The following is a 13,502-nucleotide window of genomic DNA, read 5'->3' on the forward strand; positions in this document are numbered from 1 at the left end:
CACCGCACCCCTGGGCTGCATCCAGCTATATTCGCTGCTCTTTGTTCTCTGCACTCTATAATCTTCGCCCTTTTTGTTGCCCAGCCTTCTGATTCGTCGCCCAGCAAAAGCCGACACGGCCTGTCAAAGCCACATACGTGCGCCTTAGCTTGTCTTTCTGTCATACCGACACCAGGAGCCATCATCCGGCAACATTTGTGCCACCTGCTCCCTTGCCTTATCCAACCTTTTCCCGCCTCGTATTCATTCCACTCTCGCTGCTCAAAAGTCATCTGAAAACTTCATCCTATACTATACTTCCGAACGGTTGACTTGATCGTCTCTATCTTCCTGCCGTCGAAGCTTTTGCTTTCCAGTGTACCCGCTGCTCCCCGTTGACCGCTATCTTGCTCGCCTTAGCTACCCCGCCGTTTGTCCGCGAGGCCGTCCGTCTAGAAAGGACTACCACTGTTGCTATTGCTATCGCTATCGCTATCGATCGCCCTTATTCCGCAGCTCCGCGCTGAAAGTTGCGGCCTGCGGCCTTTCCGCCTGATGGCGTAATTCATGGCAAATCGAAGATCACGAAACGAAACTCGCGAGCCTGGCCCGTCTTCCCAACAACAGCCCTATTACCAATCCCGATCCCGACGTCAAGGCCAGCCTACTGCCCCTGCCGCCGCCGCCGGTACCGATACACATACGCAAACATACCCGCTACCACATTTGTCTGCTGCACCGGCCGCAGCTGCACACACATCCGACGTTGACTGGCCTATACGGTCGCTGGACCCACTCCGTCCGTCAATCGTGAGTCCCGACACTGCTCCTGAATTCACTCCGAGGTATGTTAGGCTTTCCTCGTATCCCGTTTACTCCGCTTCACGTGCGTTGTTTGTGCAGTTTTTCTTTGTGTTGTGACTATCCCCTCGCCACTGCCTGAAGTTCACTCGTCTTTTCATCTCATGTCTTTCTCCGCCTGAGAACCCATTCTCCGCCTATATGTGCCTCTCCCCTATTGCTCGTCCGATATCGTAATCATGTATCACTACAACATGATCACAACCCCATCTTCATATTTGCCTGCACCCTACCCTAAGGCGTGGAGGGCCATCCACTCCACGTTTAGTCATCGGCCTCCACCTCACTGAAAGTCTAAACAAAACCCACTGATTTCAGTGGGCCGCTTCCCTATCTTCAGTCCGACTTTTGCCTGTTTGGGGCTCTTTACTGCTGTTATGATCCCTGCAAATCTGACGGCTTCCCTATAACATGCACATGTCCCAGAGCCTGGCTTGGCCTACCTGCACACTTCATATTTGTTTTCCCTACAGAAACTATGCTAGGCCCTGTTTCTTCTCCTTCATTTCTCCATCAACATCATCATCAGCATCACCACAGCCTGCTCCAACCTCATCCACGGCCTCTTGTTCACTTTTTGCGGACCTTCCCTCTTCGTTATATTTAGTCTCCATTGCCCGAAAAATCCCCAAACCACAGCTACCTTTGACCTTCTTGTTGTCCCACGTTCTCAATTTCTTTTCTTCTCTTTGCGAGTCGCTCATTCAACTTTGCTTTTTGAAGGAATGCCCGACCTTTGAATTGCCCGCGCACCGTCCGCCTGTGATTCTATCGTCGCATGCCGCCCATCATCTGTGGTACTGACCATGCCTAGAGTTACTAGATCATCAGCTCGTCAAGCCGCGAGCAGAGCTGCTGCAACCCAGCCTTCGTCCCATATCTCACCAACATCCAACTCGACCGCCTACGGCACTACGACGACCACCACCACAACTCCGGGGATCGACATAACTGAGTCAAACCAACTCCCGGCATCATCTTCTGCTCGCAAAAGAAAGAGTCAAAACCCCGATTCAACAACGAAGCCGCCTCTGTCGTCGCCCACTGCTGCTAGACAAAGCAAACGTCGCAAGGCCACTGACGCTTCACCCGAAAACTCTACAGTCGACACTTCCTCATTATTACATTCTCGCTCGCGGCGAAATCATACCGCTAACATGGCCAATCAAGAGTATGTTGTCGGCGTTGCTTGATATTGAATCTACTGCCGGAAAATATGCTATACTAACTCGTACCTCTTTCATTGTATTTTATAGGCGCGATAACGAAGATACAACCATGTCTTCGCCTACCGTACCGACAAGAAAATATAGCCGAAACAAGAAAAAGAGCATATCTAGAGAGTTCCAAGGTACATCATGTCATTTATTCCCATAGAGAGATCAAGGTTATACATACTAACTTGGCAACATAGAACATTCTGCCTCTTCAAGTTCCCCCCGCCAAGCCAAAGATGCATCCACCTCCTCTGATCAAGATACTGCTATGAGTGGCGTTGAAGACTCCGCCAGATCGCAATCTAATGACGATCACGACCCCAATGATCCCCACGATGACGAAAGCGACGAAAATGATGAGGATGATGACGAGGTGCACAATCGTCACCACAGGTACGATGATGATGATGATGATGACGACGAGGATGATCCGTTTGGTGAATATGACAACGCAACATTATCCCAGACACTAAGAGCCTTGACGGGAATGATGGCGTCTGGCATGAGTAGTCACATCCGAGATATCATCAACAGTCTTCGTCAAGGAGATGAATTCATGCAGCACACTGCCCTCCAGGAGTTGTCTCAGTTCTTGCTCGTATCCTCCGAAGACAACCTACAGTCCCAATTCTCACCGGACGCTCTTGTTCACGAGCTGATCAAGCTCATGCAACCTGAAAACTCACCTGAGATCATGCTTTTGGCCTGCCGGTGCTTGGCTAATCTGATGGAGGTCATGCCAGGCACCGTTGGCAATGTTGTCTATGGCGGTGCGGTTCCAGTTCTTTGCAGCAAACTCCTTGAGATTTCCTTCATTGATGTTGCAGAACAATCGCTTAGCACTTTGGAAAAGATTTCCCAAGAGTATCCAGGTGTTATTGTTCGTGAAGGGGGATTGACAGCCTGTCTTTCCTATTTGGACTTTTTTGCTACCAGCACCCAGAGAACTGCTGTGACTACGGCTGCCAACTGTTGTAAAAACATCCCACAGGGGTCATTTTCTGTGGTGAGGGACTGCATGCCAAAGCTTCTTGACGTCCTCTCGAGCAGCGACCAGCGTGTGGTAGAACAAGCCTCTTTGTGCGTGTCGGGTATTGTTGAAAGTTTCAAGTACCAGTCGGACAAACTGGAAGAGCTGGTCACCGTGGATCTGCTCCGAGCTATCCTTCGCTTGTTGGTACCCGGTACTACCAATTTAATCAGCTCTAGTATTCACACCCAGTTCCTTCGAGTCCTCTCTCACACCGCTCGTGCTAGTCCTTTACTCGCTGCGGAGCTCTTCAAACTAAACATTGTGGAAACCTTGTACCAGGTGCTCACCGGTGTTTCTCCTCCCGCCGAGACTGAGAATGCACTTCCCAAGCTCGACGGCATCGTCATTATGCAGGCACTTATTCGCCGTCCGCGTGAGCAGATTATTGAAGCACTCAATGTAATATGCGAGCTCCTACCCAGCGAGTTAATCCGCGGTGACAGGAAACCTTCTCGGAACCCCTACCTCGCATTGGAAAGTCCCGATCACGCGGATAAGAATGAAAAGCGCATAAAGTTGCTCAAGGACTGTCAACCTGCGGTTCGCCGTTTTGCCCTTATTCTGTTTCCTACACTGACAGATGCTTTTGCTAGTACGGTTAATCTTAACGTACGTCAACGTGTAATGTCAGCTCATATCAAGATGTTGTCCAATCTGGACAAGGGTATTCTCCTGGAGACACTAGCCTCTGTTTCTTATGCTTCTTTCCTGGCATCTATTTTTTCCCAGCAAGATCACCATAGCCTCGTCCTTTCGGCTTTGGAAAGTAGCGAACTACTACTCAGTAGACTTGGAGACGTCTATCGCTACCAATTATATCGCGAGGGGGTAATTTCAGAAATTACAAAGCTTGCAAATATGAATGTGGCGGGGATTGAAGAGGTAGAAGAACCCGCGCCTGCTACTGACGATCAATCAGAGGCTTCTGATGACCAGTTTTTACCGGCAGCAGAGGAATTCGAAGACGACGAGGCCAAAAGCGAAGTCGACAGCCACGAAGACCAAACTTCTGGCCCCGAAGCCGCTCTTAGTGAGGCCGAAACATCGGAGGAAGAAGACCATGAGAACGATACTGAAAATGACGATTCACATCATGGCCGCGAAGACAATATCGATGAAGATGATGATGGCTCAGATTCCCCTGGCTCGCGAGGCTCTACCAGTAGTCCTGCACCCTTCAGTGGGGTTTTACGTTCGTCACAAGCTGAGATTCAATCTGTTGCCACTGAATTTTTGAAAATTCATGAGACCGAAAAACAAAGCAAGCAAATGAAGAAAAAGGCTTTGAAGATTCTCAATTTGCTGACCGATCTATCTAACGAGCTTGAGGCGTACTTCCTTCATCACACTGCCACAGACAAGTCACCTGAGGTCGGAAAGGTAATTTTTATTCGCCTTGCCAAGTACTTTGATGGCGATGTTTTGGAAAGTGTCACAAGTGCCGAAATTCTCGCTTCTGGTCTAATTAGAGCCCTGTTGAACATCTTCAGCAATCCAGATGAAGACTTGGCACGTAATGCTCAGGCCACATTCCTCGAAGTTTTCATGGATAGCAGCTTCAGTTCTAAGTCCGATAGCTCAGCCACACCTTTTAGCTGCATGGTCAACAAGCTCCAGGATGTCTTGAGTCGCTCTGAGCACTTCGATATTACTACTATGCAGAGGGGACCCTTTGATGGGAGTCAGAGCAGCTCGGCTTCCTTCCTAGCCAAACAAATCCAATTGAAGCTTGTAGCAGACGATGACTCGAATGTCCCCAAAGCCTATCGTAATATGATGGTTTACATTCATGCCATTGCATCTTTCCAGTCGCTAGCTGACTATCTACGCCCTCGCATTAAGACACCTGATGTTGAGGATCGCCTTGGTCGCTACATTCCCATTACGCGAGACATGCTAGATGCTATTAAGAACTCGGGAACCCTTGTGCCGCCTACACCGAACCGTCAAATCCCTCCTCTAGGTGAAACCATGAACTCAAGCCTCCCACCTGGCCCACTTCCGCCCCCTCCTGGTTCATTGCCCAAAAGGCAAAAATGGATGCGCTCCAGTCAACCCCCCAGCGCTACAGACGCTGCTAGCGGTTCCAAGGGCAAGGCTAGACAGCCATCCCGTCTGCCTGCCAACGCCACAGATACACCTTCAACCAGATCGGCAGAAAATGATGACCTTGCGCACAATCCCTTTGGGTGTGAGGAAGAAAGAAGCGAGTCCGAGATCGAGGCCGATGCTCTTGCCGCGGCTCTTTCTCGTTCTACAGATGATGACGACACTCGTGACGAAACTACGGATACGACAGCTGTGTCAAATAGACAGGAAGATTCTTCTTTGTTCAATGACCCTAATTCTGAGGAAGATGGAATATCTCCCACCAGTGCGCCAAACACCTCAACCTCTTCGCATAAAGTAGCCCGGCCAACTTCTGCCTCTGCATCATCTGAACCGGCTGAATGGCACATTGAGTTCCTGGTTGATGGAAAGCCCATCAGTAACGATAACACTGTCTTCCACGCCATGTATGATTTCAACTCTAAAGAAGAAACTAACGGCCGTCACTTTTGGTCTACTATTCATGAAATAAAATATCGCAAAGTTCCCGGGCCCGCCCCTGCAGAATCACCATCAGCACAGCTAGCCTCCGCCGATAGCCCACCCGATAGCTCGGGTATGACGGTAATCCCTGCATCTTTGACACAGCATCCTGTTACAGCATCTGTTCTTCGTTTGCTGCGCATTCTTCACGATATGAACTCCAACATTGAGGATGTGATGACGGAAAACACCAACATTATTCACCTGAATGTTGAACCGTTGACTCACTTCGTCAACACCAAGCTTACCGCCAAACTCAACCGTCAGCTTGAAGAGCCATTGATTGTCGCCAGCAACTACCTCCCAAGTTGGGTGGAAGACTTGGCTCGATGCTATCCCTTCCTGTTCCCCTTTGAGACTCGGCATCTTTTCGTTCAGTCAACCTCATTTGGCTATGCACGATCTATGACAAGATGGCAGAATGCCCAACCAGGCGACGATAATCGTTCTCGCAATGAGCTTCAGTTCTTGGGTCGCCTGCAGAGGCAAAAGGTACGCATTGGCCGAGCGAAGATTTTTGAGTCTGCGCTGAAAGTCATGAACCTGTATGGTGCTGGCCAAAGTATCTTAGAGGTAGAGTACTTCGAGGAAGTAGGCACCGGTTTGGGCCCTACTCTGGAATTTTACGCTACTATCAGCAGGGAGTTTGCAAGGAAGAAGCTCACGTTATGGCGAGAGGTTGATTCAACTGATGATGAATATGTCGCCGGGCCCACCGGCTTGTTCCCCCGTCCCATGGGTGATGCCGAAGCAGAGGCACCCAATGGACGCCGTATTCTGCACCTGTTTGCCATGCTGGGCAAGTTTGTTGCACGGTCCATGTTGGACTCCCGGCTCATTGATATTAACTTCAACCCGATATTTTTCCGAATAGGGGAAGGTTCAATGATTTCTGGCGTGCGTCCATCTCTGGGTGCTGTTAAAAGCGTAGACCCTGCTTTGGCTAGATCTCTTAAGCTCATCAAGAAGTTTACCCTTGCAAAGAAAGAGATTGAAGAGGATGCCGCTCGTTCTCCAGCTCAAAAGGTTACTGATGTGGAGAACATCATAGTCGATGGTTGCCAAATTGATGATCTCTGCCTCGATTTCACCCTTCCTGGCTTCCCCGAGGTTGAATTGATTCCAAATGGCCCCCAGACTCGGGTGACCATCATGAACGTTGAGCAGTACCTTGACTGTGTGATTCACATGACGCTTGGATCTGGAGTTCGTCGCCAGATTGACTCGTTCCGATCAGGGTTCACCACTGTTTTCCCTTACTCCGCATTAAATGCCTTCACTCCCGACGAGCTGGTAACGCTTTTTGGCCGTGTTGACGAGGATTGGTCTCTTGAAAGTAAGTATATGTCTCATTAATCGCTATTTAACCATTTTGTCTGCTAACGTTTCTCTTCAGCACTCATGGATTCAATTAAGGCCGATCATGGTTTCAACATGGACAGCAGAAGCATCAAAAATCTTCTTCAGATTATGAGCGATCTAAATGCCTCAGAGCGTCGCGACTTTCTGCAGTTCACGACTGGAAGCCCCAAGTTGCCGATTGGAGGTAAGATTCTATATTTCCCTCTGTGATGATGACATCTGTGTCCAGACCATTAACGCATCTCTCCTTATAGGCTTCAAGGCACTCAAGCCCATGTTCACTGTGGTTTGTAGGCCCAGTGAGGCGCCTCACACCCCTGATGACTATCTGCCAAGTGTGATGACGTGCGTCAACTACCTCAAACTGCCCGACTATAGTAGCTTGGAGATCATGCGTAAGCAGCTCATGACTGCAATCAAGGAAGGCCAAGGCGCATTTCACTTGTCCTAAACGTTTCCCCTGCCCATATTAGACCCGCGTTTATATCTTAGCACTTTCCTATTTCCATGTGGTGGTTCTCTCTACTCTCTCCCATCTTTGTTTTTCTGTACTATTCCCACTCCTCCCATGTTATCATTCTGGAGGTTTTACCTTTTTCTTCTTCGATTCTGGATTTTTCCTTCTCTCTGTATTCAGCGCGACCTTTTGCCGTGATTGGCGTGACTTATTTCAACTTTACTACGGGCCTGGTAAAGTTGGCTCTGTAGCTAATCATTAGTTGGTTTTTCATGATAATTCTTCATCGACACTAACCCTCTCCGTCTTTCATCTTGATCATTTTTCTTTTTGGTCGAATTTGCTCAGTATTTCTACAGTTTTTGTCAGCTAAATTGTAATTACACAGTTGCTATTCCTATCAGGACTTTAGAGTTGTTCATGTTTTTCAAAACATATTTCTACGCCAAGGGTCTTGTTGAGTGAAGCATAAATGTAGTGTATTCTGTTTACTGCTAGTGTCTTTTTTGCGCTTGGATATATGCGCAACTGTATTTGCTGGTACTGCTGCTGTTGGTACTGGCCAGATGTCTGGTCATTTATTTCTTGGGGTCCTCCTTCTTCTCCTCAGGCTTGGGGGTTGGCAGCTTGAAAGTGTCAGGTCTATGGTCAACACCGGGACCAACAGGCTCCCAGGCCGTAGTACCACCCTCGAAATTCCGGAAGGCCTGAGTGAGCTCGAGAGGTTCGTAGACAATGCGCTTCTTTTCCTCATCATAGCGGACCTCAGTGTAACCAGTCAGAGGGAAGTCCTTGCGCAGCGGGTGGCCTTCAAAACCGTAGTCGGTCATGATGCGGCGCAGGTCAGGGTGGCCAGAGAAGATGATGCCGAACATGTCGTACGTCTCGCGTTCGTACCAGTTTGCACCATCGTAGATGGGCGTTACGCTGGGAACGGGAGTCACTTCGTCGCAGTAGGTCTTGACGCGAATCCGCGAGTTGTACCGCACGCTGAGCAGGTTGTAGACGACCTCGAAGCGCTGATCACGAGTAGGGAAGTCATTGGCCGTAAGGAGGCTGAGCTGGGTGAACTCGGCCGAGGTATTGTCTGAAGGCAATTGAAAAGCATCAGCCGGTTAGTTTTTGTAGGCTCACACCAAGCGGGGAGAGCTCGGTGATGACTGGAGACTGGCTCGTTTGGAGGACTCACACTTCAGGAACGTGAAGACGGGGATTACACCAGCCGGGGCAATGTATATGGTGAGCTCATCCTTCCACACGGAGAACTGCTGCACGTACTTGGGCAGGCAGCCCATAACCCAGGCGCCGTACTTGTGTAGGTTGTCGGCCTTGGTGGCATACTTGTCGGCCGGGTTGACAATGGGGGCGTGAAGGGTAGTCGAGGGAGGCGCACGCTTAGCGTGCCGCATGTTCGGGGTATCACTGGGCATGGCTACATGCTGGGTAGACGTGGTAGAGAGGCATCGCAGGGCAGTGATCGAGTGTTGATGCGTGTGCTGAAGCTGTTGTAACCTGGCAGGCTGAAGGGCTGTAACCACGCCTCTGCTCCGAGAAAGCCGCGAGGCCATTGTGACTGAGGTTTTGTTAACAGATCGAACGGCCAGATGACCGATAGTATGGTGGAGATGGTTAGGTACACGGGACTTGTCTTGCCCGGATCAATTGGAGCTATTCGATTCTAGCTCGCTAGATATAGCTCAATGCTGGATGACCGTCTCGTGCGACTCAGGATTCAGACTTTCAAAGTAGATTCAGCGGTGTTGCCATTGGCTATAATACCAAGGTACTTCATAGTGCGTGTGGAGTAGCACTTAATGGCATGTATCCCCATAACAGGCGGTTCCGGGAAGTCGTCGGAGCAGATCACGTGCGACTGAAATCGGGTAATCATCGGGAACCCCACTTAAAACGTGCTCTTTGCAGCTCTCGCTCAAGGCATGGCCAGGCAATTCTCGACCTTCAAACGTGTTTGACAGTTCGACAGCCTTTCCTCAGCTTTTTCCCCCTTCTTACCAACCGACATCCGTCATATTGTCACCATAACTTACAGACTTGTTTCCACTTGATAATTGCATCAACATCGCCCCTATTAAACCTGCTGTCCAATCTTCTTGTTGATATTCATCATCTTTTATTTTATCCAAATTAGCATCTGCTACTCACATTGCACCCTTTGATTGCCACACAGTCGACAACATGGCACCCCAAGATTCTTTTATCGACGAGGAGGAAGACACCTGGTATGTGTACATAACTTGTTCAAATTCCACGATCAAAATAACGAGTAGCTCCTTGGTGGCCGATTAAGTTTAGCCCCCTCGTATGCCTGTCCTCTCTGCTGACATCGAAATATAGCCCCCTATGCATCGAAGAGTTCGACCTTTCCGATCGCAGCTTCCACCCATGCCCCTGCGGCTATCAGGTACGTTTTTGTATTCGTCATATTTTCGCATCACTAGCGGCCCAATTTGGAGTTTGTCTGCTAACTCTGCTGCGTTCCTCTTCACTAGGTGTGCCAGTTCTGCTTCAATAACATCCGTAATAACATGAACGGCCTGTGTCCCGCTTGCCGCCGACCCTACGATGACAAGACAATCAAGTATAAGCTGGTCACTCAGGAGGAGTATGTCACTGTTCTTCCACATCCAAGTACAGTACCCAAAACTAATCCGATTACTCTTTTTTAGGGAGGCCCTTTTTAAAGCCAACATTACCAAGAGCCAAAAGCGCCGAGTTCACGAACAGCGACAGCGAGAATCCCAAAAGCGGGAGGCCGAGAAAGAAAGCCGCAGGAGTCTAGTGGGCGTCCGAGTTGTCCAGAAGAACTTGGTTTATGTGACCGGTCTCACCCCTACCGTGCGTGAGGACGAGTTGCTCAAGACCCTGCGCAAGCCTGAGTTCTTCGGACAGTATGGCGCGATTCAAAAGATCTCCATTAGTAATCGGAAAACATCGGATGGCCAGAACCAGTCGCTTGGAATTTACGTTACCTTTGAGAAACCCGAAGAGGCTAACCGCTGCATCAACGCTGTTAATGGATCACATAATGGTGATCGAGTTCTGAAGGCCCAACTTGGCACCACTAAGTACTGCTCTGCTTGGTTGCGTTATGAACCATGCACCAACCGTGTATGCATGTTCTTGCACGAAAAGGGCGACGAAGAGGACAGCTATACACGACAAGACCTATCTTCGATGAACAGTTTACACACTCAACGTCCGTTCACAAACACCACAAGTGGCTCTTCTTCCTCTGGCACTGGCTCCCGAAGCACGCCAGTGATGCGAACTCTTCAGTCTCTTTCTGCTTCACAGCCTATGGCTCGCACCTCAAGCAAAGATGGTGGAGCCGACCATGGATCTGATGGTTCTGCTTTACCATTAACAGCTAATTGGGCTAGAAACCAACAGCGGAGCCCCAGAGGGAACCATGCCACGACTACGTCAAGCCCCGCACTGGCCACCTCCTTGCCTGCGACCTCCGAGGATCAACCCCAACAAATTGAGAAGTCTACTAATGTGGATGGTCCTCCCCCCACTGGAACTACTGTCGTCTCTGCTACTCCCGATAAAGGGAAAGGAAAGAGTGCTGTCCAGCCCTCTCCAACCGCTGCCTCGTCGTCAAACACTTCTGCCCAAGAGTCCCCAGACCAAACTGGCCTACCGCCGCCACCTGCTTCACCACCCAAGCCTATTGAAGAAGTTCAGCCCGAAGCCCCCGCGCCACCTTCTGCTAAGGCCGAAAATGAGGAGATGAAGGCTCGTATCCGGATAGTGAAGGACCTTGATGCCTCATGGTCGTTTAAAGAACTTTCTGCTCAGGACTTTACTGGACTGGAAATGCATCCTCCTATGTTTGATTCAAGAGGCGGCGAGAAGCGTCAACGTATGCGGGAGGTCGAAGAAACCCGTAATACCATTGTTCAAGAACCTCCCGTTGTTGAAGCGCAAGAGACTACCGAAGCTGAGCCCGAAAGCAGCGGGAGCCATGCACTTGGCGGTGAACCGGAAGATGGCGAAACTCTTCGTGATGGGTATAGTCAACGCCAAGCTAGCAATCAGGCTATTCGCAGTGAAACTCAGTTTGGCTCGGCCATTGGTAGCAACTTTGGTGTCCAGTCTTCAACCCCTGTGGGCGTTGTTGGCGGCCGGTCGCTGACGCCCCAGCAGCAGCTTTTCATCCGCAGCCAGAGCGCACTCAGTGATCAGAGCGCTTCCGGTCTCGCTAACGCTGGTTCAATGTTCCCTTTGCCTTCTCACAACCGCCAATCCTCGCGACTCAACTTCGGGGCTGACAGCAACACTTCCCAACTCGCCACTAACCCCCGTCTGCTGGCCCAGAGATCCATCGCCCAGCAAACGGCTTTCCAGCACCAGAACAGCCCGTACTATCCTGCTTCTGTTTCTGGACCTCCTCCTGGCCTCAAGTCCACGGCGACTCCCCCGAATATGTTCGGCCAGGGTCCTGCCTTTGGAAATTCAGGCTTTGCCGCTCCCCGCGAGACTAACGACGTCCTTCTGCAGACGATTCTGCGTGACCGGACTAATAATCAGGCTCAAGCCCAGGCCCAGGCTCAGGCTCAAGTCCAAGCCGGCAAGCGTGAGTACCTCACTTCTCTCTTCTCCAACCAGTACCCCCCTACCTCCCTATCTATCACTCCCACTTCGACCCTTCCACTATCCTCCATTACCGCTCCTGCTTCAGCTTCAGCTTCTGGCCTCCTGGCATCGCTCTATGGCAACCAGCAACATCAACAACAAATTGGTGCTTCAGCTGGCTTTCAGGACTTTGGCCCCAAACAGCAGAAGAAGAAGGGAAAGAAGCACAGACATGCTAACACTTCCTCCTCTGGGGGGAGTGGCTTAGTCGATCTTGCAGACCCAAGCATTCTGCAAGCTAGAATGCAACAGCACCAGACCCAGAGCAATGCTGGAGTTGGAGTTGGTGGCATCGGCAGCGCGGGTGTTGGTCAGGGCATTTTTAGCAGCGGCCAGAACCAGGGCACATACAACCCGAACATGGTATACAACACTGGCTATGGTACCCGCTGGTAAACAGCCATGGCCAAACACTACCTGCTGACGTCCATGATGTTCTCCCTCGATCGACCTTTCTTCCCCACAGTCGGACCGGTGATTTGGGTACGACTTCTTGATGTGCTTTTTTTAATTCCCTGTTGTTTTTGTTTTTTTGTTTGTTCTTAATAGCCGCTGTCTTCCCTTTTTATGCTAGTTTTGTTCTTTGTTCAAATGCCTGTTTTTCTACGTTTCACGGTCTGGGTTGGCATTCACACACCAATACCATCACCGGTGTGTGTATGGTCATGGCGTTTTTCTTTTTTCATTTTCGTCATGTCTTGAAGTCTCTTACTTTCCAACCTCCCTACGCTACATCGTCTACTTCCGACTCCTCGAAAGCGCTCTCTATTCGTGGTTTCATGACTGGAGCTGCGCCTTTGATCCTCACTGATAATTCAACTTACCCCGGCCAGCCTCTTACGAGTGGAGAGATTACCTCTTCTATCACGACCACCTTTTCTACTTTTTTACCCATTTATCTCTTCGCCACTCCTTCTGGAACTCCTTTCTCTCTTCTTCACGACGATGACGACGAGTACGAATCGTTGGAAAAGTATACATGGGTCATCATTTTGGGGAGCGCTGGGTATTCAGGACGGGGAATCATGGACATCAGACGTTTCTGGAAGTCTGTTTGGCCACATGTGCTGTCAACTACACCAAACTTGACAACTCGGGTGATCTTGGCCTGACTTGTATCAAACTTGGCGTAAGTTCTAGTTCATGGCAAGTCATTATAGTCTCCAGGAACACTTTGTTTGGTCTTCATGTATGTTAACTTCACCAGTCTGTTCTCGCCACTCCCTTTTGCAGGTAGCTTGAGCTGTGCTTGATTCTTCTATCTTTGTTTCATTTTTTTTCTCTGGATCAATATACTACGATCCCCTTTCTCAACATGGCTGTGGCCAATAGCCTCCCCGTC

At 49.9% G+C, this 13,502-nt stretch overlaps 3 protein-coding genes across 3 annotated transcripts; 2 read left to right on the plus strand and 1 right to left on the minus strand.

The window, feature by feature from the left end:
• Positions 1-546: 546 nt before the first annotated feature.
• On the plus strand, positions 547-7,495 carry BROUX77_001860 (uncharacterized protein; the record flags this gene model as incomplete). Its single annotated transcript, XM_073746336.1, has 6 exons — positions 547-824; positions 1,655-2,011; positions 2,097-2,191; positions 2,255-7,018; positions 7,079-7,228; positions 7,299-7,495. 6 exons carry the CDS (start codon positions 547-549, stop codon positions 7,493-7,495), a joined length of 5,841 nt encoding a protein of 1,946 aa, XP_073606942.1.
• A 584-nt stretch (positions 7,496-8,079) lies between these two features.
• On the minus strand, positions 8,080-9,069 carry BROUX77_001861 (uncharacterized protein; the record flags this gene model as incomplete). Its single annotated transcript, XM_073746337.1, has 2 exons — positions 8,080-8,588; positions 8,691-9,069. 2 exons carry the CDS (start codon positions 9,067-9,069, stop codon positions 8,080-8,082), a joined length of 888 nt encoding a protein of 295 aa, XP_073606943.1.
• Positions 9,070-9,697: 628 nt separating this feature from the next.
• Positions 9,698-12,556, plus strand: BROUX77_001862 (uncharacterized protein; the record flags this gene model as incomplete). Its single annotated transcript, XM_073746338.1, has 4 exons — positions 9,698-9,741; positions 9,857-9,923; positions 10,012-10,124; positions 10,189-12,556. The coding sequence occupies 4 exons, from the start codon at positions 9,698-9,700 to the stop codon at positions 12,554-12,556; spliced, it is 2,592 nt and encodes an 863-aa protein (XP_073606944.1).
• Between the last annotated feature and the right edge of the window lie 946 nt (positions 12,557-13,502).

This window comes from Berkeleyomyces rouxiae, assembly GCF_048999995.1.
Source record: "Berkeleyomyces rouxiae strain 22BRR77 chromosome Unknown BrBRR77_ptg000002l, whole genome shotgun sequence".
Classification (NCBI taxonomy): Eukaryota; Fungi; Ascomycota; class Sordariomycetes; order Microascales; family Ceratocystidaceae; genus Berkeleyomyces; species Berkeleyomyces rouxiae.